Below are 27767 nucleotides of genomic sequence, written 5' to 3'. Positions count from 1 at the left end.
AAACAGAACTACCATATGATTCAGCAATTCCACTTCTGGGTATTTATCCAAAGGAATGAAAATAGACGATTGAAGAGATATGTCTCTTCCTGTGTTCATTGAAGCATTATTCACAATAATAACCAAGACATAGAAATAACCTATGTGTGCATTGACAGATGAGTGGATAAAGAAAATGTGGTATATGTATATATATATACACACACACACACAATATGGAATATCACCCACCGTAGAAAAAGAAGGAAATCCTGCCATTTGCAACAATATGGATGAGGCTTGAGGGCTTTATGCAAAGTGAAGTTAGTCAGAAAGAGAAAGAAAAATACTATATGATCTCACTTATTTGTGGAATCTAAAAAAACTGAACTCATGGAAACAGTAGATTGGTGGTTGCTGGGAGGTAGGAAAAGGAATGGGGAAAGGTGGTCAAAGGAACAAGCTTGCAGAGACGAGGTGAATAAGTTCTGGGGATACGATGTACATCCTAGTGACTATGGTTAACAATACTGTATGTTTTAAAGTTCCCAAGAGAGTAGATCTTAGAAGTTACCATACACACACACAAAACTGTAAATATGTGAGGTGATGGATGTGTTAACTAACCTTATTGTGATAATCATTTTGCAATATATAATGTGTCAAATCAGATTATACACCTTAAACCTACATGATGTTTTTTGTCGATTATATCTCAATAAAACCAGGGAAAAAACGTTTTTTTAAAAGGGGTCTAACACAGAGAAAGACAAATATCATATGATATCACTAAGGTGGAATCTAAACAAAATGATACAAATGAACTTATTTACAAAACAGAAACAAACTCACAGATGAAGAAAACAAATTTATGGTTACCAAAGTGGAAAGAACGGAGGGATAAATTAGGAGTTTGAGATTAACAGATATACACTATAAAAAATAAATAGAATTATATAAAAAATGAATAGTTTATATAAAATAAACAACAAGAACTACTGTATAGCACAGGGAACTATATTCAATATCTTATAATAACCTATAATGGAAAAGAATCTGAAAAAGAATATATATATATATGTGTGTGTGTGTGTGTGTGTGTGTGTGTGTGTCTGTAACTGAATCACTTTGCTGTACACCTGAAACTAACACATTGTACATCAACTATGCTTCAATTTAAAAACCGATCTAAAGGTCTAACAAGATTACTTTTCTTATGTTCAATGTAATATGATGAAAAGAACGCTAGCATGGGAGTCTAGAAACTGAATTAAAGTCCTGACTCATGACTAGATTATGCCTTTTTACATATATGCTCTGGGAATCAGGATAATTGGAGATGGAGATAATCTTTAAGATTTTACCAATTTTAAATTCTATTTTTATATATTGATGGAGTTGAAGAGGTTTTCCATGACCTCCCTTTGTCATTTACTCTCTCTGAATCTCAATTCTTCATCTGTAAAATGGAAATAACAACAGCTATCTTAAATGGAATTTGCAAGACTCAAATAAGATAATACATAAATTACTTTTATGATTATGTATTTAATATTATTCCAATTGTATAGTCCTTGATAATCTTAAAGGGACCATTTTAGTATGCTCTTCATTTCAACTAATCACTCTATTATCTAGATCTGTCCTACAAATGACTTTTAAAAATTCATATCACTATGCAAAACCTTCCTGTGAACCCAGGTAACCCTCAAAATGCAAATCTAAAACCATTCAAAAATATAGATATACCTACACAAATAAAATATACAAATTTATATAAACATCGATATATCATGTATTAGGATCCAGTTACGTTAAATTTAAGCCCATTGTGGAACCATATAAAGGTGATTGAGACTGTATAGTCAACTCTTAATTTTACCTATTTATGGTTGTATAAAATGTATGAATAACACATCCTAATACAACCTAAAACCATAACTAGTTTCTGTGATATTCATTTTACTATCTACTAGGATATCACAAACACACACACACACATACACACACACACACAATCATAAGCTCACTAACTCTGTGATATATTCCCAACCTCTTTAATAAGATGGAGAAAGACCACAAATTCCTGCCATTAACTCCAATTAGCAAATAATCTGGTCATTAGTAATCACTGTAGAAAATATGTTATTAACTTTTGAAAGAGTATGACATTCATTAGAAAACAACATACCCTTCATAAGAGGTGGTTATGCCAGCAACTGAAGAATTATCACAGATCATGAGAAAACACAAAAAATAGAGAAGATACTCAATTAAAGATAACCAACATCCTATGTGGGCAGCTTGTATGACAGTAATCTTGAACTTCTTCATAATTAAACCACCAACTATATATCCAATGCATATTGGAGGTAAGTTATAAATACCTATAAATGCAAGTAAAATATTATGTACAAAGTGACTTAGCAAAGGAAAAAATATGATAACATTTATCTAATATGTCTCACATAAAAAACCATTTAGGTTCAACTCATAGTGAAGAAGTCTAATTTAAATTTATCCCCACTTAGTTATGTATTACATACAGAGAGATTTTTAAATGCCCCACAACACTGAAATATATTTTGGAAGACTTATCATTGTCATTCATTTAATTAATAGCAGTAAGTTGTAAATTTCTTGTATGCAGGGATCATGGTCTATATCTCTTTTCTTCGGATCTAGGTAGAAGTGACAAGTCAAAGTCGACCAGTCATTTGTTGCTTTCCATTCTTTCGGGTGGGATTATATATATAATGATTTGTATATAACATATACATTATTATATAATCATACATAGAATGATTTGTATGATTCGGCAGCTTTTTATTCCCACTCTGATTGTTAAGAATTTGACTCAGCTCAAGGTATTTTAGAGGTACTTTGCTGAGCCTGGGATTGTCAAGTGTCTTTACATTCCATGTCTTGCTGCTACTGACTAGCACTCTCCCTCCCCCAATCCTCCCCCCCAAAAAAGGAAAAAGAAAGGGAAAAGACAGCCCTAGGTTTCATCCTTACAGTGCCAGGGTCTGTTCACTGAATCACACTCTTGGGAGAGCTTGTTTAATATCCAATCTCAAGTCCCATTCCAGAGAGTCTAATTTAGTATATTTGAGATGGATCCCAGGTATCTGAACTTTTAACAAACACTCTAGGTGATGTGGGTACATGTAATCTGGAAATTCTCTTTTCAAAACAGTAAAAAAAGATCCCAGGAGAAACTCAGGGTGGAGTAGAACCACCGAGGTTAGTGTGGTTGCAGGAAAATCAGAATGTATGGGCTGCAGAGACATCTCAAAACACCAGGGGAGCCAGGGAACTAAGTTAGAAACCACGGAATTCATGAATTGGAGCCAAAAAAGTAAAACCTGGATGTGAAACAAAATTCCTGGTGAGTTAACTCTGTCTTCCTTTTTACATAAATGAGTTACAAATCTGAAAATTGTATCTAACTTGTACATTCCCTAAACTTTCCCCAAATATTTCAGATTTGCATTCTGACTACAAAAAGAGCCAAAGAAAGAAGAAAACCAGGATTTTCTGGCTTCTTCCCTTCCTTACCCTCTCTTGTTTTCCCTGGAGAGCAGATGGGGGGAGATTACCAGAGGCAAAAATATCCTAACAGATTTCAATTGAGGAGTTTCCTAGACCCATCATCACACTGTTCACCATTTCATGGGGAAAAAGGTGGGCTACAATTGCAGAGAAGAACAAACATACCAATGAGAAAGATTGCATCTGAAGCTGATTTTCCATAGTGCTGTTCCAGATATTTAGGCATGAAGGAGATCATATTGACAAATGCATTGAATTGCAGCACACTTACTAGTATGAAAAGCATATAAACTGGGTTGCACAAAAGACTTTTCATGAATGGTAAAAAATCTGAAAGGAAAGGATGACAACAGTGTCATACAAACTTGGCTTTGCATTTTATGATTGACTTTTTCTGAAACATCAACCTCCTCTCTAAAGTATGTTTTCCTGTTTTATAATGCACTTGCGTTTCTTGATTCTTTTTGCCCCTTGGAAGCTAAAGTTGTATCATTGTTTTGGTAGCTTCTGCAAGACAGTGAGGCAACTGAGTGGGAAGGGATCAGAACACAGTCGTTTTGCCTTCACTAAGTTACTAACATGTCTTAAGGAAAAAGTATAACTATTACATGACAAAAATATTGTCCGAGTTCACACCATTTCTTTCTTATCCTTCTCTTTTACTTGTACTAATATCCTGTCTTCTGTAGAGATCATCTAGAATGAAAGATGCTTGTTCTCCTGTTCTGTCCTCTAAAGCCAGGAAGGAAATCAATTTGATAAAGAAGTTCACACTCAAATATTGATTAATCATTCCTGAACATTTAAAATGTAGTTAGATGTGGAAATTCATGACATATAAATTTTGTCAAGTACTAGGCATTTCTTTGCTTCTAACGGTTCACAGTCTTTTAAAATACCAACCCCCAGGTCTCACTCCCTGAGATCCTGATTCATTTGCTATATACTAAAGACCATGTAAATGAGTTAACCGAATGTTTTCCTGTTTGTGTGGACAGACAAAGCTCAGAGCCAAATTTGTGGCCAGCTCTAGCAAATGTTCTAGGTCACACTGTCTCCATTTTGGGTCAAAGTCTCACTTACAGTTTCTTTTCATTTTTCCTATCTTCATGTTCTCTGTCTTGATTTCCTTACTTATTGTGTATTATCCTGGTTTGCTTAATAAACAGCCTAAAATCCAATCTAGCAAAGTATCAATCAGTAAACAACTTGGAAGAGGAGGAAGCATAGTTTAGTGCAAATAAATGAATTCTAGTTGCAGAATTCATATTTATGAATAAAGTACACGGCAGAGAAGTGACTTGTGTTCACAGCTCTTTGGAGCTTTTGAGGTCACGCATGTTTGTTGACATACTGTCCTAATAGATGAGTCTCAGTAGTTTCAATTTCTTTTCTAGATGTCATGTACTAAGTTAAGCCCTTTCCTAGTTTATCTTGCAGACTATAAATGATATTCTGTGTTAAAATTCCCTACTAGTCCATACCGGCCCTTTGACAAGAGTTGTGAATATAATCGTAAGGACTCTGAGAATTTGTAAGATTCTGAATTGGCTCCTAATGATATGAGAAGTATTAAATTATGTTCAATTGTGGTTTAAGTGAATTTGTAACTGCTAAAAATTCTGTGCAAATTGATATTATAATTTACGGGTGATGGTAGCAGTGGCAACATCAACAATAATAATACTAGTAAGCAATAATAATAGTAATATGTGTCAGAACTCCTTTTACCTTCGCCCAACAACTTTATAATTATACATAGTATTTTATCCCTATCTTTGAGGTAAGGAAACTAAGCCCCCTCACCACCTTCCAAATGGACACTCTTTAAGAATTCCAAGGCCCAGGCCATACCTTATACTAATTAAATTAGACCTCTGGGTAATACTAGAAAATTTCCATGCATCAGTAATTTAAAAAATTCCCTAGGTGATTCCAATATGTGGCCAAGTTTGAGAACGAGTATTCCTGAATACTATACATAGATTATCTTACTTAGTTTCCCATAGATACACCTTCTGTAGATTACTCTTTGAGCTTTTATTGAGGATCTATACCAAAAAAAAAACCTGTTACATGAAATATGCTCCTGAATTTGCTGGAAAACAACTATGTGACTCAATATTACCTGTATTGTACATCATATAATTTCCACTCTCAAATAGAGATAATTATATGACTTATAATTGAGGTGCCTTTTTTCTTTTCTGCCTTAACTTCCAAGAAGCTCACAGCTCAGCTAATACTTTTTGTTTCAGACCTATATGGTACTTATTTGGATTAGCGTATATTTTTTCCCCCTTTTGTTCTTGGTTTGAGTTTCATTTTTAATTAGACCTATGTTCTCTGTAAAATAGATTTTTTAAGGCAGATGGGACCTTATTTATTTATTTATTTATTTATTTGTTGAGTACCCAGATTGACATAAAATTTCATATAAATGCTGATCTAAGTCAGGTTCTAAACTATATCATTCACTCCCTTGTGGTAGCATGGGAAAACATTATTGTAGTAGCACAGCTAGACATTATTGACTGCTGACTGTCAGTGACAAATTGTTTTAACTCAGCCTAGCATATTGTAATAGCCTAAGATACAGACACGACTATAGAAAATAAAACGTAAATTGTAAAACATAAAATGTTTATATTTGCCTTTAGTGATTCCAGCCCTTTTCTTCCTGACTTCACTTTGTTTCTCTTCTTTGTCATTTTTAACGGTCTCAGCAATATCCTCTAGTCCTTCCTTTGGAAGTGTTTTGGGCAAAACAAAAAAAGGAATGGCAGTAAGCACATTCACTCCTGCACAAACCAAAAAGCCAAACCACCATGCACCAACCCAACGAGTATCAGTGGGGGTTATGGTCAGATCATCTGTAAAGAGATACACATATTTTTTATTAGCTTGAGTCATTATTTCCTTTATGAACTATAGAAAATTATTACAATTATAATTGTCAGGTTCTATCCAAGTACAGAATTTGCATATAATTCAGACATTGATAAAACTTGTCTGACAATATGTGGTGTTACAATACTGTCTAGCAATAAGCTAGTTTGACTATCTGTCCTATCATGTAAGGAATTTATAAATAGGTACATATTAAAGAGCTACAAGTTCTATTTCATTATCCTCAAATGATTGCTTGATTTAAAAAGAATTCAAACCTATGTGCTTAAATCTTTTGAAAACAAGAAATATGATTAGTGCAGTAGAAAGAGCACTGGATTTTGAGGCAGAAGATCAGCACTGTATCTTGCTCTCCTGCTCACTGGTTTGAAATATTGAAAATTATTTAAACTCCTCAACTTCAATCTGGTCACCTGGAAAGTGGAGATTCTATCTAACTGAGGGTCAGGTAAAGTAACAATTAAATGTGATAACATACCTGATGTTACTTTGTGTACTTTAGACACTGTATAAATAGATTTTATGGAGTTACCTGTGTTCACCGATCCAGTGTCAACATAAACATTTGCACAGAATGACGCTAACGAAAGTCCAATCAAAGGACCAATGATAGCTCCTGTTTCTATAAACCCTAGAAATAAAGGAAAATATGAAGTTATACACCCACATAAAGAGTTCTAATCCCATGAAGAGTCTGAAGATTGAATTGTTTTTACCTTAGATATTTTTGCCTTATGTGTTCAATCTGTAAGAAAATTAAACTTGGTGTGCGTATAAGTAACAAGGATGTTTGTTTAAATGTTGAAACAGGAGCCTCCTAATTTGAAGCCACTTTCTCTAAGCCTCCAAATTCTCTTTCACACTCGGTTACAGTTAAAGATCTGCAGTTAGAAGCGACTGGCTGCAGCAGGGTGACCATACTGTGTGCAAATGCCCTTCTCCAAGATGAAAATATTCCTTTTCTCTTATGAAAGACTAACTTACTTAAAGTTATCAGTGTGTATGTATGACTTCACTCCTTAATAATAATTTTGAAATAAAACTAAGGAAATGGGAATCTTTAAATTCTATTGGGCTTCCCTGGTGGCACAGTGGTTGAGAGTCCCCCTGCCGATGCAGGTGACACGGGTTTGTGCCCTGGCCCGGGAAGATCCCACAGGCCGTGGAGCAGCTGGGCCCATAAGCCATGGCCACTGAGCCTGCGCGTCCGGAGCCTGTGCTCCTCAACGGGAGAGGCCACAACGGTGAGAGGCCCGCATACCGCAAAAAAAAAAAAAAAGATGAGATTAGTGGGATTGTCCCTATTATGATTCAAAGCCATTTTCTCTTGTGGTATTACAGACTGGTTAAAGTGATGGCCTTTTTCAGTGAGTTTTGTTGTGTCTTGTGAGTAAACTATTACTGTGTCTGATATTGGAATAGAATTATCACTACTGTATCATGGGTGGATATTTTGATTCTATGGTTCCTTCAGTATTACAGCTGGGATCTTACTATTGAGAAAGTCACAGTATAGAGCAAAATTCTTTTGTTGCCTTCCACAGTCATATTTTTGAGGATTTTTAAAGAAATACTATGTTATGATAAATATCTTGTGGCATATTCCTCAGGAAAGCTTCACTCCCAAATCTACCACTTGATACAAAACTATACATTCATTTATTGTCTTAGTCTTGTCCCTTATGACTACCCCTTCTTGAGTTTTCTTCCTCTTACTCTATTCACTTAAGTAGAAGCATTCCCTAGTATTTTATCCTAGGGCTCCTCACTGTGTAGCATCTGACCTCCTATGGCAACCTCATTTCTCCCTCTTGATTTTATTTTTTGTCTCTGTATAGATGATTCTTAAATTTTATGTCCAGCTTTTATGTTCTCTCCTAAACTCCAGAGCCATACATGGAACTCTTTTCTTGATGTATAATTAATTGACTTATAATTATTTAATTATACATGGATTATTAATTAATAATTATTACTTCAATTTTCAAATTTAAATATACACATATTTATCAGATTTTATTGATTTATAATTATGTAGTTATTTACATACTAAACTTTATATGGACAATGTCTTATTCATCTTAATACATGTAGAGATTATCCATTGTTTCTATGTGTTATACACCCTAATATTTGTTGAAAAAAGAAATACATATTTTAACAAGGTGTTTGTTAATTTATTGCAGGTGAGCATTCTGTAATCTTTCAATATAAGTATGTGAATGGATTTCAAAGACTGAATAGAAAAACACTGAAAAAGATTATTGCAAAATCAGTGAGTCATCAAAATCACCCAAAGTTGCTTGGGATAATAATTCCTAAATATTTTAATCTCCTCATTACATGTAGCTCTGTTACAGTCTTCTCTCACCCACTTTGACTTTTCTGGTTTTAAAAAGACATCTCTACTTTAACAGAAAAATGTCCCTGTACTCAAAGTTATGATTTTATAACCAAAAACAGATGAAGTAACTAAGGAATATAAGCAAGTTATGCATAATAAATTAAGAATATTCAGTAGATTGTAAGACAACATACAAGGTGGATCTTAAGTTGCCTATTGTGGGAGATACTGATAGATTTTAGAAAATGAATTTTCAGGAAACATTACCAAAATTATGAAGACAGATATTTGTGAAAAATATGAAACAGCCTGGCTATTATAAAGAAATTGTGATAAAGAGAAACTATATAGGAAACGAAATAGATAAACTGAGTGTAGAGCTAGTAATAAGTGGAGAGCTCATATTTAATAGATAGAGTCAGTATGTTTCATCAACATTAAAGAGAAGACATTTAAAATAGTTAAGAAAAATTATACTGCAAGAATTTTTATAAGAAATTGATTATAAATACTACAGATAAAATGAGCAATATAGAAATTATAATAACATATACATGAAGTGATGAAGACCTGAACAAAAATAGAAATAATGAAAATAGTGAGAAATATGAGACATTTTGGAGAAAACATTGCTAAATCTCTTAACAGATTGGGTATAGAGTGGTGCCCAGCAAATGGAGGAGTCAAATAGAACTCCAGGGGCACTAGTTTAATGGCATTTTCAATAGTAAAAAGCAGATTTAGCAAAGTGGCTTATTTGGAGTTAGCCCATAATTGCTCCATTCAATAAACTTTAAATGATGGCCAGTTGTGCCAAAGCACTGTTCATCATTCTGGAAATCACTAAGCCTCCAAATAAATAACTAATATCTTTGCTCAAGGAGCTTATTGTCCTGAAAAAGAGACTAAGGCAGATTTTTTCCAACTCACCAATATATAAAGGAGAGTTTTCAGATTTGGCAAAATCCTCTATGTAGGAAATACCCAAAGGCATGATGGGAGTTTCACCAATTCCACGTATAATATTTCCAACTAGTACATACACCCACATTAATGATTTAACTTCCTTCACACATTCTGCATTAAAAGAAAAAAAGACATTACATTGGTGTTTTGGTAGTGAAATATTAGCAATACTTAATTCTAAGTTTTTGGTAGGTAAGCATTTCACAGTTCTTATGTGACCATGGCACCTGGCCAACAATTTACTATGCCAGCAATGACTCACTGGGCCATCCCTCTTGCACTTTCTGACAGAGTACTTATGTATGGCCAACAATAAGTGGGTACGCTAGAGCCAGTTCCTACTGGCTGGGGAGAGGTGAGTATATACATCTCTTCCCAATTCAGTATTTAGTGGTAACATGCTGGTAGTTTGATGAGAGTATTTACACCACAGAAATTGACAAACACTAAAAATCAAGGCTTTTTTTTTCCCTCCAGAGAGTTAGTTTACCAGCAACTACTAAACTTAGTTAGCTGTTATAAGTGTTACCCAATATATATACTAACTATGGGGAGAGGAAAAAACACAAACATCTCTCCCTAGAATTGAGACTATATTTATAAGATTTATGTAAGAGGCTCACTGAGTTTTGAATTCTCTACAGTTCTAATTACTTTATAGAAATGAAAAATATCTAACTGAGTAGTAATCACATTTTCTCTATAGAGCCCACTGTATACTGTGATCACCAAATAACTTCTTTTTAAATTGAAGTACAGTGACTTACAATACTATATTAGTTTCAGGTGTACAACATAGTAATTTGATATTTTTATAGATTATACTCCATATAAAGTTATTATAAAGCATTGGCAACATTCTCTGTGTTGTACATTACATCCTTTTATTTATTTTATACCTAGTAGTTTGTACCTCTTAATCCCCTCCTCCTGTTCCCCCCCCCTCCCCACTGGTAATCAGTAGTTTGTTCTCTGCATGTATGAGTCTGTTTCTGTTCTCTTATATTTATTCATTTGTTTCATTTTTTAGATTCAACATATAAGTCAAAACATACAGTATTTCTCTTTTTCTCACTTATTTCACTAAACATAATACCCTCCAGGTCCATCCATGTTGTTGCAAATGGCAAAATTTCATTCTTTTCTGTGGCTGAGTAATATATTCCACTGTGTATGTATTCACCACGTCTTCTTTATCCATTCATCTGTTGATGCACACTTAGGTTGCTTCCATATCTTGGCTATTGTAGATAATGCTACTATGAACATTGGGGTGCATGTATCTTTTTGAATTAGTGTTTTTGTTTTTTTCAGATATGTATATATATATATCCAGGGGTAGAATTGCTAGATCCTATGGTAGTTTATTTTTAATCTTTTGAGGAGCCCCCATACTGTTTTTCATAGTGGCTGCACCAATTTAGATTCCCATCAGCAGCGTACAAGTGTTCCCTTTTCTCCACATCCTCACCGATATTTGTTATTTGTTAGCTTTTTAAGGACAGCCATTCTGGCAGGTGTAAGATAATATCTCATTGTGGTTTTTGATTTGCATTTTCCCGATGATTAGTAAACTGTGCCACCCACAAATATGAGGGTCCTGAACACAGCTGAGTCTCAAAATTTCTTGTGAGGCTATCTCTCAATCACTCCCAGTCCAGAAAATCATAGTCTCCATTGCTGGGTATTCATATTTTTATCTATGATGAGCACAATGTTTATGTCTATAGATCATAGGCAAACTCCAGGTTTCCTCTAGGGCAAAACTGAAAATATCAGGTGATTAAGGAATCAACACATTTCCCTGGAGATACACCCAACTGGGAAGGTTTTGTTTATCTACTACAATGCATATTAGGAAAAATAGGAAACAGGACCTGAGTCATTCTTTGGCAAAAGCCAACTCAAGGAGAGAACGCGGTCTATTGCTGATGTCACTGTTTTCTTTCGTTTCCCCGGGGGGTTCCTTTGATTTAGAGTTTCAGAGGCAACTATTCTTGTACTCATTTGAACTATTTTGATTCCCTCTTATTCCATGCTGGCAGTGAAATTCCCAGCCTAAGGAACCACCATAACTTCCACTAATATGAATCCAGCCTGAAAATGTGCCCATCACAGGAAAAGAAGTTGTGGTCTGAGGTAAATTAACAGGGTCACCTATAGACTAAGTATCACCAGATTATGCAGGTCCTTTAGCACATGAAGGAGCAGAGGCAGGTATGTTGGTGCCTGGGACTGCAAGAACCTGGAAGAAACCATTATTGTACACTATCGTGCTGGATTAGGAAGTAGTCTCTGGTAAAGAGGGACAACTGGGCAAAAAAGACAAGTTCCTAGTTCAGTAGAAAGAGACTAAAGTATTCAGAACTATAGCATATTTGCCTGCTTTGTCTGCTATAGAATATCAATAATATAACACAAATCTTTTGAACTCTGTTTCTACCTCTGTTTCCTATTTAGATAATTGTATAGACCAAATCATCAGTATAAACCCATCCTTCTAAGATGTTTTCTGCTAAGGAATTAATTTTACAGTGGCCCTTGGGTGGAAGTCTTTGACTGATTTTTTTTTTTTTTTTTTTTTTTTTGTGGTACACGGGCCTCTCACTGTCGTGGCCTCTCCCGCTGCGGAGCACAGGCTCCAGACGCGCAGGCTCAGTGGCCATGGCTCACGGCCCCAGCCGCTCCGCGGCATGTGGGATCTTCCCGGACCGGGGCATGAACCCGTGTCCCCTGCATTGGCAGGCGGACTCTCAGCCACTGCGCCACCAGGGAAGCCCCTTTCCCCTTTGACTGATTTTTAAATAACCATTTTAAAGAACAGACAAGGCAGTCTTAATAGGTATATTCAAATATAAGAGGCATAACATTTTCTGTTATTAGCCATTCCTATTCTCCTCCTTGATCCCCTCTAAAATCCTTTAGAGGGGAAAAAATATCTTTTTGTTCCTCTAGCTTACTTAACCAAACCCAATAACTCATTCAAAGACCCTCCACAGAAAGTGTTCAGTTACAAATTAACTAAAGGAATAAGATGAAGCAGACAACCTGATGGATCTTCTGTTGGTCTGAAAATCTGGGTTCCATTTTCCATACACAAGAAACTGTTTGAGGACAAATTACCAGAAACTGAAACTGTAGATTCATATTCATATCTGTATGAACACAGGGAAAACACATTTGTGTTAAGGAGCCAATGAGGACAATGTGAGCATTGTGAATATGCTCCTGCTTCACTTAAGATACAACGTCCAACCCCAGGAAAGCAGATGTCTTTTCATCTTTGCCACCCAATCATCGTAGATTGATATCATCAAAAAGAACTTGCCACTCACGAAAATGTGCAATTCATTGACAGCTTTCAATTATCTGCATATGTATGGTCTATCCTTTAGATTACCTAACATCAATGCTTTGTGGTTTTTAGGTGATCATTTCCTGGAAATAATTACTGTGGATAAGGAACAAAAAGGAAGAAAAATAATAGACTCTACGAAGTATAATAAAGAAGATAAAGCTTTGGGAGGAAAAACAACACAACAGACAAGTTTCCAACTTTGGATTCTCTGAGGTTTGCTCGTAAAGAATATACCCCACTTTCTGAGAATTCAAACAATAATCCCTTCATGCATTCATCAATCCCCAAGGAAAACAAAATATTTGCCCATCATAATGAGAGACCTGTGGAGATTCAAACACTGTGACAGTGCAATGTAATGAGTTTTTCTCTTCTCATAAGAACAAAAGGGTTAATACACTGTGACCATATTATCTTAGGCAAATTACCACAAGATCCCATGCCCTTTCTCAGAAAGTAAATTATAAGCTGCAATAATGGAAGAAAATATGTCCAACTAAGTCTCTCTTTGGTAGAAATTATGCTGGACTGGTTTCTATATTCCTAGTAGGTAAGAGAAATCCAAAAACAAAAGAAAACAAAACACACACACACACACACACACACACACACACACACACACACACAACCTGGCCCTTCTGAGTTTCAAATGAGCTAAAGAGTGCTATGCTTGTATGTCACTGTTAGTTCTGATTTCTATGCTATAGAACATAATAAAAAACGTCAAAATGCCTTCCCCTTTGAACAGTTGTCCAGTCATGGTCACAGAGTGGCTGTGAACTGTGGACAAAGGCTTCTGTCTCCATACCCATGATCCCATGAGACTTGCCAGCTTCAGACAAAAAAAAATAACACCTTTGGCAGAGAGTGGAAAGAAATGTAAATAATAGCTGAATATTACTTGATGTTGTCTTGGACAGGATACGAACTAAAAGGACAGTAAAAACTCTTTGCCTGAAAACTTCCGATCCCTTCAGAAATACCTGAGAAGATAACATATCATTTTCATTTAACTTATCCACTAAACCCCAATAACCCATTCAAAGTTCATTCATCCCCAAAACTTCAGCAAAATGACAGTTGATGGATTATAAAATGGTAAAGGAAAAGGCATAATGCCACAAGGATAAAGAAAATGGAAGATTTGACAAGGAGAAAGAGATTTTGAAAATTCGACAAGAAGATAGAGATTTTGAAAATGGGAAAGCAGATGAGTGGTCACTGAACTAGAAAATATGAGAAACAAACACAAGCCTAAGTAAGTGCCTGCAGGGGAGCAACTGAACATGTGCCACATATCCCTGGAAAGTTTCAGGCAGGATACAAGATACTTCTAAAGGCGGGAGTGGGTATGATCCAAAAAATCAGAGGATTGGTTTAAACTGTGTATAAGGAAAAGTTAAACCCTTATAATAGACACCCTCCACCATCCCAACGAACATGGCCTTAGACAGCAGAGAGTCAAAACAAGCACACTGAGGATAGGAGGCCATACTAAAATCTGGGGATATTAAGTAAAAGAAAAATCTACATAGTGAAGAAAGAGACTCCCGCCCCCACCTGGCTGGTAGCCAAGCTGCCATGTCTCAGGTAACAGATTGGAGAATCCCTTCCTGAGTTAACTGACAGGTTATGGACAGTTCTGAGCCATCTCTAAAACATCCAGTCCCTGTGCTGGGAAGAAGTCCTCCAACAACTAAGTCCTACACATGTACCACAGAACTTCTGGTTAGCTTGTTGTTGCTATTCCTCTCTCTCTCAAATATGAATAGCTAACCAAGGACCACCAGATATACGAAGGAAGCCTATAACATAAAGACAAAGAGAAAACAAATAAAAAACTGTACACTTGAAATGTAGATGGAAAAGACATTGCATTCTTAAAATAAGGGCAAGATGTTCCCTAAAAAGATACATTCAAAGAACAAGAGTCCTTAAAACTTAAAAATATGATAGCAAAAGTTAGAAATCCATTCAAAGGTTTGGAAGATAACTCCCCCAGGGACTTTCCTAGCAGTCCAGTGGTTAAGACTTCACCTTCCAATGCAGGGAGTGTGGGTTCTATCCCTGGTTGGGGAGCTAAGATCCCACATGCCTCGCAGCCAAAAAAGCTAGAAAACTAAAACAGAAGCAATATTGTAACAAATTCAATAAAAGACTTTAAAAATGGTCCACATCAAAAAAAAAGAAATCTTTAGAAATCTCCCCTAAAAGTAATGAGAAGGCAAAGAGATAGAAAATTGGAGAGAAAAGATGAGAAAACTATAAGCTTAACTCAGGATGTAACAATATTCAAAAACAAGTAGAAGTTCTAGAAAGAGAAAGTAGAGGGGTGGAAGAAGGGGGAATATTATCAAAGAAACAATACAAGTAACTTTTACAAATGTCCAGATTGAAGGCACCTAGCACAATAAAGGAAAATCATTTATACCAACATGATTATCATGAATTCAAATTCTGGAGTTTAAAGGAAAATCCCAACAGCTCCTAGAGAAAAGAAACTGGTCACAGGGGTTAGAATGGTATAGGATTCTCAAGAGTAACATTGGAAACTAGAAAGTATTGGAAATGATGTCTTCAAAATCCCTAGGGAAAAAACTTCAAACCAGAATATTATACCAGCCAAACTGTCACCAGGTATGGGAGTAGAATAGGAATATTTCCCAATGTTTAAGGTCTTAAAATTATTCCTTTCCTTGCACACTTTCTCAGAAACCTATTAGATGACATTTTCCACAAAAAGAGTAAGAATGAAAAGGAAAGGAGAAGATATTACTACCCAGGAAGTAAGTAACTGAATGGAAGAAAGAGGCAGAACGAATTCCCAAGGAGAATGGTGAGTGAAAATTTCAAAGGAGCAACCATGCAGCAGGCCTGGAGAGTTCCCAGTTCAGATTGCAGATGGAAAATTGATGATGACAGGAGAGGTATCTCAAAGACAAAAATGAAACCCTCTGATATGTATGAATATATTGAGAAGACATTGTCCTACCGGTAAAGAATTTGGTGATGATTAGTGAGAAATAAAAAGAAAATGAATCAAATATAAAATGAGGCAATTATTAAATCCAGGGTAAATAAAAAGTGATATAAGAAAGGGAAAATAACAACATGGTTCAGCTGAAATATGAAAAATATTTACATAGTCACACACATGGAATAGTGAGTATGATTTTATAGTAGGAAGTCAATATGTATATTATATAACACTAAAGTATCAAAAACTAAAAGGATAAACATTTACTTAGGAATATGGAAGCAAATAGAAGAAGAAAGAGATAAAAGAGTCGGGAGTAGTTGCCTCTGGAGAGGAGTAATATGAGCAATGTTGAAGGGGTGGGGGACAAAGCTTTTTTCAATATAATTTTACTTTTCACAATTTTACACACATATTACTTTGATAAAAATTTAAAATGAAAATCAACCTTCAGACTGGTCTATCCTTTGGTGACCCATAATTAAACAGAAACTCAACTGTAATTAGAAGTGTCTAAATAGTCCCTAGAAAGGAGTCATCCCAAATCTTGCCAGGTCCTAAGAATCTCTTCATCAGACTCAACTCCATAAAAGAGTTGTCCCAAATCTCTATTTCATAAATTGACGTGTAAGTGGAAGCCAGGCAGCCAAGAGCACAAAACAGGCGGGTGGAACAGAATCTGAACCTTGCAGTTTCTATTACAGTGCTCTGTGTCTTTAGGAGCATTGTTCCTAGAAAGAAATCCAAGCTTATTTCCTGCAGAAAGTTGCACCTAAAAAAATCATCAGAGACTGCAGTACTTACCGGTCCATGAGGAAATGAGGTAGTGATTGTAAGAAACACCCAAGGCCCATAACCACACATCCAACACCAATCATTATAGGTCTATGCAGTTTAGTTCCAAAATAACTCACAAATATAATCAACAAAAGATTTCCTAGAAAAAATTGATGTGACAAATGAATATTTCAGTTAGTATGAACAAAGTCTAAATTAACAACCTCACCCAATCATTGACTATCTAGCATTTCTTGTATAATAAATATCTGAAATACTGGGATTGGTGCTAGGGATGAATGAAATAATAAATGAATAGGACACAACCCCTGCCCTGAGGGAGAGCTCTGTTTCACAATGTCTTTTAACAGAGGTTCTTGACCTGCTATTTATAAACCCCAAAGGAGTCCATGGATAGAAATCAGGTGCTCCATGAACTTGAGTGAGAAAAAAAAAACTGCATCTTTATTTTCAGTAACTTAATATTAGTATTTCCTTTGACTGTGAAAGTAGACACAAACTACATTAGTATTAACAGTATGTATGATTTTGTCATCAATTACCACCAACAGAAGTTACAGGTATTTGCATACGACATTACAGTTGTTGCAGATACTTCAAAATATTATTGACATTGATGATTACTTCAAAATTAGTGTAGATATTGTTATTTAATGTGATGGTAAGAAATACAAGTATTATTATATAAGCTGCTTTTAATATTTTGATAATTTTATTTCAGTATAATTGACTTCCTTTGTACCCTTATGGTTTTTATTTTATGCAATTACATTATTCTGAGATTATATGGCATCAGATTGCCAAAGAGGTCCTTGAAATAGAAATGTTAATAACCTCTGCCAATCTCTTAGTGACTCTCCATTACCTAGAGGATAAAAGGTAAGTTCCATAGCACACACACACGAAACTCTCCAATAGTCCATTTCTCACCCCTGCCCATTTCTCCAGACTTATATTCTAGGAATTGCCACCTGAAGTGTGGCCAGTCCATAACACTGGGCTGAATGTTGCTCCCTACACAAGCTACCATGCTGTTTCAACATTATGCTTCTTCTTCTATTGGAATTCTGTTCACACTTATCTAACCCTGTTTCGTCACCCAGAAAACTTTTACTTCAAGAGCCTATCTTCCTTAAGTGAGGTTGTGTCCCTCCTCTGTGTTCCTATAGGACATTGCATATACCTATGTCACGAAACTTACTGCATTCAGTTAAATTATTTTGCACCTATGCCCTCCATTAGACTGCGAGCTGAGTTTACACAGGGACTCTACAGGGAGTGACTTCTGACTCCATAGCCAGGATCTCCATAGCCAGCAAACGGATGGCACAGAATGAGGTCTGAGAGAGCTGAGCACTGGGAGACAAGATCAAGCATCACCTGTTTCAGTTTTGCCTCTATCCCATCCTAATTTTTCTTTCAGATACTGATTAAAAATATTACAGGCAACTTTCATCTTGAAGGAAGTAAAAGCCATTACAAAACTGTAAAGGAGTGACATTTGTATTTCTATGCGGGTTTGTTCACAGAAGAAATCTTTCCCTTCCTCATTCTTTCTCTCTGTCCTCACATCTTCCCAGTGGGCCACAAAAATCAGAGCCTAAGTATAGGCTTTATTCTTCCCTAAAGGCTGTTTCTGAAATAAATTCAGCGAGATGTGAAAGCTGTTTCTTCTTCCCTCTGCACTTAGAAAGGAGAATTGTCAACCTCCCAGAAACAATAGGAGAAGAAAAATATTTGCTTTTTTTTTTGAAAACAGATTTCTTTGTTTCCCATGATATCTTCTAAACATGAAAATAAAGCCCTAAGGGTTATCAAATAATAGATTAAATATTAGTACTCTAAACACTCTGCTACTCATGCTAGCTAACCAAAGAACTATTAGAATAAAAAAATTTTAACTATTAGAATAAAAAGTCCCATGATGGGATATGTGACGATGTTTAAGTATTATTCAGGGATAATATTGAAATGAATTTTCTCAACATATTTGAAAGTGAGCTAGGCTATTTAAGTCATTTTAGAAAATACATTCAGTCAGTTAAATGGTACAAAGCGGAAAATAAGGAGAGTAAAATTCAGACTAGCTCCCTGGATAAAATAATGTATAAAAAGAAGTAATAGAAAAATAATTCATTACCAATCTCAAAGCTTCCATTAATAAATCCAACTAGAGATGTTGGGATGTTGAATTGTCTCTCTATTTGTGTGAGCATGGAATTCATATAAGATCCGGATAGTGTTTTGGATACATACGCACATGTTATTGCCAACAGAAACATCTAGGGAGAAAAAAAGTGCAAGAAAACATATGAAAAATTTATTTTTAAATTGTACATTAGCCACCCGTTGACAAAATATCTTCTACCAAAAGACTGATTGTCTCCAGCTCAAGTAACTCTTGTATTTGGAAGAAGCTTTTAAAGTGATCTCTTCTTCTGGTCTTCCATACTATGTTCTCTCTTTGAAAATCCAAAGTGGGACTAATTGATTAGTGATATTGAATTGTGTAGGTCATTTGTAGCCTCATTATTTTATGGGCACATCTTATACATACACAGAAGCAAGTAATCATTCTAAATAACATGTAGCAAAAGATTTAAATTGATCTTCAGCATTGCAACACTATCTGTGGTACAAAAGAATACGTATATGTTAATTTTTAAAAAGGAATGTGACGTTACACAAAGACATTATTTCTGTAGCAAATTTGCTTAAGTTCTCTCGAACAAAGTAATATGCAATTTATACAACATTCTATTGCTCCTCATTGCCAGTTAATTTATTTAAAGCAATATTTTAATTATAAACCATACAAAAATGTTTCTAAACTGAACAGGTACTTGCTATGATAAACGAATATGAATACAGTACAATAAATTTCCACATACTGAATTACACTTCCTAGGTATTGATATAATTCCAGACAGCAGTCAGACTGACACCATCTGTAACAAAAAAATCAAGGACAACTTAACAGATAGAACCATTGTGATCAGCAGAAACTAGTATGGTTTTACTAAAAAGTTAAAATTTTGATAGTTTTATTAAATTGGAAGTGAAAAGATTTAGGTCTTAGTAAGGGATTTGAAAAAGGAGCATTGTATAATGGGTAATCATAAGTTAGGTAGATTAATTACTGTTTCAAAATCAACAAATTATAGATACATATATTCATGTCAGCCTGAATGGTAGTCTCCAATCCTATGCCATAGGGCTTTTCCATTTCCTGATGACACTTCCATCCTGAGAGACCATTCGATTTACTCTCCAGCCAGTACACTCATATCCATAAAATCCTCACCCCTCCATCTTCCAATTTCTCAATCTTGAACCAACCCCACAATTTACACTGCACTTTGTACACTTCCTTCAAGGTTAGTCACAATCTTTTCTTTTTGTCAGTCTCCAACTCAGCCCCGTGCTCTTCTTGACCAGCAAATGATCTCAGCAAGTTCACCTTCAAATTTACCCCTCCCTACCTCTCCAATTTCCCTCCCATCTTAAAAGGATGTATTCCTCCTCCTGTATAAGAAACTCCCTCCAGCCATGCTCTGGAATCCATTCTTCCCATTGCTGAGATCCTGATTCATCAATTCTTGACCCCGTCCTCTATTTTCATCCTCATACTCTTTACTGCCTCTCTCCCCACTAACTTATAAATATATCCAAGACATTTCTGTCCTAAAAATCTTCCCTCATCCCTGATGGTAGCTCCAGCTACCATCAAGCTGTTTGGAAGAAGAGTCTAGATTCATTGTCGACACGAACCTTCCACTCACCCTTCAGTCTACTACAGTCTAGCCTCTCTTGAAGCTACTCTATAAAAGGTCATAAACAACTTCCTGATTTCCAAATCCAATAGGTACTTCTTAGTCCTCAGCCAACTAGATATCTCAGAGTCATTTAAGATCATTAATCATTCTTTTCTTCCTGAAATTGCCTCCCCTCCCCCTGTGCATACCTATATCTCCACCTAACTCTAGACTCTTTCTATCCAGTCTTCTCTTCTCAGGCTTTTGTCTCATACCCTTCACTTTTTGCTATATACGCTCTCCCTAGGAAATCTCACTTATTCCCATGGCTTTAACTACCACCCAGATGCTGAAATCTCTCAAATGTATACAGAGTTTATCTTAGACAACTGCAATCAATTTTAGTCTCCTCTAGTCTTTCCCACCTCCAATCTCCCTTCCACCTCCTGCCACCACTTATTTGGAGCTTAATAAATGTTTGTCAAACAAATAATAAAATGCATATTTAGCATGTGACTCTACTTCTTGAAACTTTTTAGTGGCTTCCCATAAACAAAAATCCCTACTTCTTAGATGGCAAATAAAACCTCGTATATACTTTGTTATGATCTCTTGCTGCTTGTGCTTAAACATAATGTTCTATTTATAGTTCTTTTAATTCACCATGCCACTTTACATCTCTTTTACAGGTGGTCCTCCACTTGCAATGTTTTTCTTCACCTTGTGCATCTGATAAATGTATGCTCAATATTTAAAACTCAACTCTATCATTATTTCTATTGTGGAGTCTTTCTTGTTTTTCTACTTCCCAGGTAGCCTTGACCACTCACTCCCTATCTCCCCACCCTGCTGTGTGCCTGCATTTATTACAGCCCTCAGCACAGTGCACTTTATTTTTTTTAAGGACTTTATTTATCTGTTTGGCCATGCCATGTGACATGTGGGATCTTAGTTCCCTGACCAGGGATTGAACCCTTGCCCCTGACATAGAAGCCCAGAGTCCTAACCACTGGACTGCCAGGGAATTCCCCACAGTGCACGTTATTTATGTGTTTGGATGCCTATAACATTCTCCCTCACTATACTGTGAACAAGTCGATGATAGGATCCATAAATTATTTACCTTCGTATCTTCGGGGTCTAGTAAATGCCTCACAAACAGTAGGCATCCAGTACAAGTTTACTGAATGAATGACAGAATCACTATTCAAAAACATCTTGAAGAAGTAGTCACTGCTGAAAGTAAGCTGAATATAAGATGAAATTCAATAGGATTAAATACACCTAAACCAAAAGTTACCTGCACCAATTAGTTTGGGGAAATCTGAATAGAAATGTATGTGGAAAAGACCTGGGAAATTTAAATATCAAGCTCAATATGAGTCTAAATTCATATCGTTATATAGCTGCCAAGATAGTATAACTATATCTCTAGCTATTTATCCTTTTATATTAAATACCAGTTGTAGAAATTCTGTCTCTCATCACACTGTAAATCTTTTCAGAGCACATTGTTGAGAGTAAACAATTTTCACATGGTTTTATAATTCAGATTTTATATTTAAAAGCAAGCAAGGCCTATCAAATAAAGTACAAATCATGTTTGAGAGAATAATTTCTTTTATTTAACACTTTAAGAGAGGAAACTAGATAAATCATGATCCCAGTGCTTTTCCTGAAACATTGAGATGGGCTTCCTAACCTGTACAGTTTTCTTCATAGAGTGAAAGCAACCAGTGGCTATTGTGACTCATGTCTAGTGCAAAATAACCTCTATATTTATAAAGCTAGTCCTACCAGCTTTTAATAATGCCCCAGAGTTTGAAGCAAATTTGTTGAAGACAGTCCTTTGATACCTTCTAAACATGTTGCTTAATGAGCATATGTCTAAGGTCAGAGAAACAGAGAAACCCGGCTAATCATGAAGCGATTGTCTCTTACTTTTACCTGATAAACTTGTGCTTGCAGTATTTTGCTATCTCATTTCAGATCAATATCTAGTCCTGCCAAACTCCAGTCATAAAAAATTAAGGACCAATTGTTTATAAATAATACTTGACCTTTATCCACAATTGCTATTATTAATAATAGCTAATATTTATTGAATGTTTACAATATTCCAGTCATTGTTTGAAGGATGTAAAAAGAAAAACATTCTATGAGATGAGTACTGTTGTTACCCCTTTCAGATGAGAAAACTGAGCCACAAGGAGGTTAAGCAACCTCTCCGAGGTCACACGGCAAGTCAGTAGTTGAACTCGACATAAACCAAGCCTGGGCCTCAGTCTTTATTTTTAACCCCTCAATGTTAGGAGGTGGACATGAGAATTAGGAATAATTTAAGGAGATTTTTAAAATATATAATTAACAGAGCATTTCAGGCAAAAGTAATTTTCTAGCTCTATGTCATGATTCTCCCCTTTCCAGTACATGTGTAGATCTTTTCTGCACATGTATAAAGAGAAAACAGACTTTTGATATGAAGGAAACTGGTGGCAGTTTGGAAACCACTTGCAGGCACTAGCTGTGGAATCAAGACAATTATCCAGATTCCTTGGTTTAAAATAAATTTAAATTTTGTTTGAAGGCAAAATAGCTTTGAGGCTATGCAAAAAGAATTTGCTCTGAAATAGTCAAGAATACCAGAAACAGCTAACAAAATGGGCATTTTTCTTATAAAGAATGATTGGTATGTTGCCAAAGCTTGAAATAAACATTTGTTTTAGTGGGTCATTGTGAAGGCATCACTGAATACTGATCAACAAAGCATTTCTGTCCAGTGAACCATTTTCCAGGAGAGACCTCCATACTCCTCTGACTCAGAAGCCCCAGAAGAGTGAACATTAAATTGGCCTTTGATCCAGGAAATTAAATCCTACTGTAATATAATGTGTACTTGAAAGTGTTTAAGATCCTGTCTTCCATTTAAATCCCTCAAAACTATTTCTGATTAAATTGCCTGAATCAATAATCCTATTTAGGCACACCCTCAGTTACAAACCAACTTCATTAAAGCAAGAACTTATCAATATATCAGGTAGTATGACATTATTATTAGATTAATACATGAAGATATAAGCAACTTTACAAGGTCTCAGTTTAAAAATATATATATGGTACATATACATACATCCACACAAAGCAAGTCCATACCTTCAACTTGGAAAGACATCTTATTCTATGAGTTTCAATTTTCTCAGTTTCTCCCATGTTGCTCTTCTGAGTGTTCCAAGATATTTATGCTTTAAATCTTGATATTTCTTAGTTCTATTCTTTTAAGAAGACAAAAATCTATTAAATTGCTGACAAAGTCATAAAGCGTCATTCTTTTGAAGAAAACACTGAATCTGAATAACAGAATCAGAATCCATTGTGTTACAAAAATACCTAGGAAGCTTCTGATTCATATCTAGAAAACAATGACGTTAGAAAAGATTCAGTTGTTAATTTTCCATTGAAAAAGTTACATCAAATCACTGTAGTAACTCTTTAGTGAAATTGAAGATTAGAACAATTTGTTATGATCCCCTTGCAAAATAATGCCCACGTGGTTAAAACAAAGCTTTTCATTTCTTTAGCCAAAGCAAATAAAACTAAAGTGAGCTCCTTGGACTTACATGAAAATGCTGCTTTTAGGAACACACAGACTTTGATTTTGTTTGTACTAATAATCTGCTTTAGCAAGCCTACAAAGGCTCAAAAATCTCTATTTGGCCAGGCTCCCTCTTCAAGTTCTTTGTGTTCCAAGACTTCCCTGGAGTCTCAGGAAGGGAAACGCTTTCTGGGGCACTGCTGATTCACGGAAACCTGGGGAGACATGGAATTTTAATCGTGGAAATCGCCTAAGTAAAAATAACAAATAATTCTATGATCTGGAAAAGAATCCTGCAAGTTAAGAAGTGAGGTTTCAGAGAAGATCAAACATAGAAGTGGAAACCTATATGTATACATATATAATAAATACAGATATATGTGTGTCTATGTGTATATATAATATATAGGTACACTTTTTTTTTTTTTTTTTTTTTTGCGGTACGCGGGCCTCTCACTGTTGTGGCCTCTCCCGTTGCGGAGCACAGGCTCCGGACGCGCAGGCTCAGCGGCCATGGCTCACGGGCCCAGCCGCTCCGCGACATGTGGAATCCTCCCGGACCGGGGCACGAATGCGTGTCCCCTGCATCGGCAGGCGGACTCTCAACCACTGCGCCACCAGGGAAGCCCCTAGGTACACATTTTTGTATGTAAAATGTTTTATATCTAAAACAAAAAGATGATTTAAACTCTATTAAATTCTACTAACCCTTTGTCAAAGATTTTGTCTATTTCGTTTCTTGAAATTAGGGCAATATTTTGTACTAAAACCAAAGTATTTCACTCTGACTATATTTAATCTAGTAAATCTACTTCAAGTTGCCAGATGCTATCTTAACAGTATCCCCAGTGTTAGTTGATTAAAATCCTCTGAACAATATCCATTTAACAATATCCCAAATGGCACTAATTTTTAACACCTGAATCCCACTCCCCTATACACATTAAGGCAATAGCCACTGAACAATTATGGATGAGCTTAATTCTCTTTACTCATTCTTTTATGAAGACAACAAGTATCTATCAGAAGTCTACTATATGCCAGTCATTGTGCTAAGCACAGAATTTCAGCAGTGAACAAGACAGACAAGTTGTCCTACAGACAATATAAACTAGGTAGAGAAGTATAAGGCTCTGTGAAGGGTACTTGGACCCAGATCCCAAGGAAATTATACTTTTATTGGGAAAGGTAAAACTTTTCAATAAACACATTGGACTAGAACTGGACAGTGTATGATCAAATACAAATTGTTTGGTATGTAAGTGGTGAAAAAATCCATAGGTCATAAGTGAAAATTATGAGAGACCACTCTTGGCAATTCTGAATGACAATACAAATGAACTCAAGCTGAAATCTCGCCCATAAAATTCCAAGTCACCTTAAGTATAGTGCAAGTACATAACACTAGTTTTAGAAAAACCCATAGAATAGCATAAATTTTCAAAAGAGTGGAAACTGCTATTTTTTGGTCTTCATCTATAATACCTCTGATTTTATCATAAACCTCTCAACTGCTCTCAGTTTTTCCTTCTCGTACATTTAGAACTCAATCTCTCTCCCTTATGTTTTTTCTTCCCCCGCTCCCGCTTGCTTATATTTCAATATATTAGAGCTCAATATAGTTATCCAGTCAAATGATAAGAGAGGGAGAGAACATATTCCTCTTGGTATCAAAGTTGTCTTCACTCATCTTCGTGGCTAAAAACATCCCTATTCACCTAAGTGTCCATCATTGGATGAATTGATAAAGAAGATGTGGCATATATATGCAATGGAATATTACTCAGCCATAAAAAGAAAAGAAATTGAGCTATTTGTAATGAGGTGGATGGAATTAGAGTCTGTCATACAGAGTGAAGTAAGTCAGAAAGAGAAAGACAAATACCATATGCTAACACATATACATGGAATTTAAGAAAAAAAAATGTCATGAAGAACCTAGGGGTAAGACAGGAATAAAGACACAGACCTACTAGAGAATGGACTTGAGGATATGGGGAGGGGGAAGGGTAAGCTGGGACAAAGTGAGAGAGTGGCATGGACATATATACACTACCAAATGTAAAATAAATAGCTAGTGGGAAGCAGCTGCATAGCACAGGGAGATCAGCTTGGTGCTTTGTGACCACCTAGAGGGGTGGGATAGGGAGGGTGGGAGGGAGGGAGACGCAAGAGGGAAGAGAGCATATGTATATGTATAACTGATTCACTTTGTTATGAAGCAGAAACTAACACACCATTGTAAAGCAATTATACTCCAATAAAGATATTTTTAAAAAAATCCCTATTCTAAATGCCTATTTTTCCTATATACCTGAGGAGGCATAGAAGTTGGAGTTGGTAACACAGAAAATCACCACATCAGGGAATTCTGTTTTTCCTTCTATGCATTGTGATATTGTGCAGGTTTTATCATCATGCCTCAAAGGTTTGTTTCAAAATGTGTTTCCAGCCCTGAAAGAGGTTTTCAAACAGTTGTCTTTTCACTGTAGTGTTTAAAGCTAAGCAGTTGGAAAGAATTAAATGCGATTCAATTAACATTAAACTTTCCTTAATTTGCCAACATATACAGTGAAAACATTTTAGCTTTTCAGATACTTTTGAAAAATTTTAGCGGAGGAAAATAAATAAATGAATGAATAAGATCTATTCTTTTTACTTAAAATTTGTAAATTCCAATAGTTAATGTCACAATCATTATTGAGCCCTTTGGCCCCAAATCAGAGAATACACACGTTGTTTCTTCATATTCTCAATGCCGCGCTAGTGTCAGCTTTGTGAACAGTCCCCTTTTGTCAGCACAGCTTTGTTTACACGGTGACTTCTGCTCTTGGGATCACAGCATCACCGACAATCTCCAGCAGTCATCACTGCTAATGAAAACGCCTTGCTGCAGTTTTATGAAGCAGAGAATCAGTTTATTTCTCTAACTCCTTCTCGACATTCAAATGGGAGCAGGTAATTCTTCAGCACCAATGTAGCTGGGTTTCTTCCATGTCTACTGCTCACGACTCTGCTTTTTGTGTTTGTTTTTATTTTTGTTTTAATTGTGGTAAAAGCACATTACAGAATTGTTCTCTCCCCGCACACTTTTGGTTAGTGGATTTCTAGAACTTTTTCATCTTGCATGACTGAAACTCTACACCCATGGAACAGCAACACTCTAGGGTCTTTGACGCCCCTTGGTTTCCAGCCCTTAATGATGTGTCTCAACGACAAGAGAATACCATTTTTTATCAAACAAATAAACGGTCTTATTGTGTTCTTTCCCCAGTATTACATACATAGACATAGCTTTTATTATTATAAATCACCTGGGAAAATGCCTACATTTAATTTTATATTAATCTCTCCTATTGAATTAACAAAATAAAGGCTTTACTTTATCATGGCAAAACTAGTAGTACATACATGAAGAAGATTTAGGAGAACATCCTTTCCCTGGGAAAAAAGACAGGGTCACGCCAGCAAAGATCTTATGAAAATTGTTTATTTCCAGAATCTTCAAATGGCTCCTAGCTCTGCAAGAAGAG

General features: G+C 35.7%; 1 protein-coding gene across 2 annotated transcripts in view; it reads right to left on the bottom strand.

The window, feature by feature from the left end:
- Positions 1-23852, bottom strand: part of SLCO1A2 (solute carrier organic anion transporter family member 1A2) — a gene marked incomplete at both ends in the record, with an annotated part of 46191 nt that extends 22339 nt beyond the window's left edge. Inside the window, 9 exons of one of the 2 annotated variants that reach the window (XM_079714736.1) lie at positions 2171-2366; positions 3700-3864; positions 6189-6407; positions 6977-7075; positions 9719-9865; positions 12803-12909; positions 16894-17026; positions 19028-19169; positions 23796-23852. In XM_079714736.1, the coding sequence (XP_079570862.1) occupies positions 2171-2366; positions 3700-3864; positions 6189-6407; positions 6977-7075; positions 9719-9865; positions 12803-12909; positions 16894-17026; positions 19028-19169; positions 23796-23852 (1265 nt within the window). Of the gene's footprint in view, positions 1-2170; positions 2367-3699; positions 3865-6188; positions 6408-6976; positions 7076-9718; positions 9866-12802; positions 12910-16893; positions 17027-19027; positions 19170-23795 lie in introns of those variants that run through there. The other variant, XM_079714737.1, reaches the window with a different exon arrangement.
- Between the last annotated feature and the right edge of the window lie 3915 nt (positions 23853-27767).

Source organism: Hyperoodon ampullatus, assembly GCF_949752795.1.
Source record: "Hyperoodon ampullatus genome assembly, chromosome: 11".
NCBI lineage: Eukaryota > Metazoa > Chordata > Mammalia > Artiodactyla > Ziphiidae > Hyperoodon > Hyperoodon ampullatus.
This window is presented reverse-complemented; position numbering and strand designations above follow the sequence as displayed.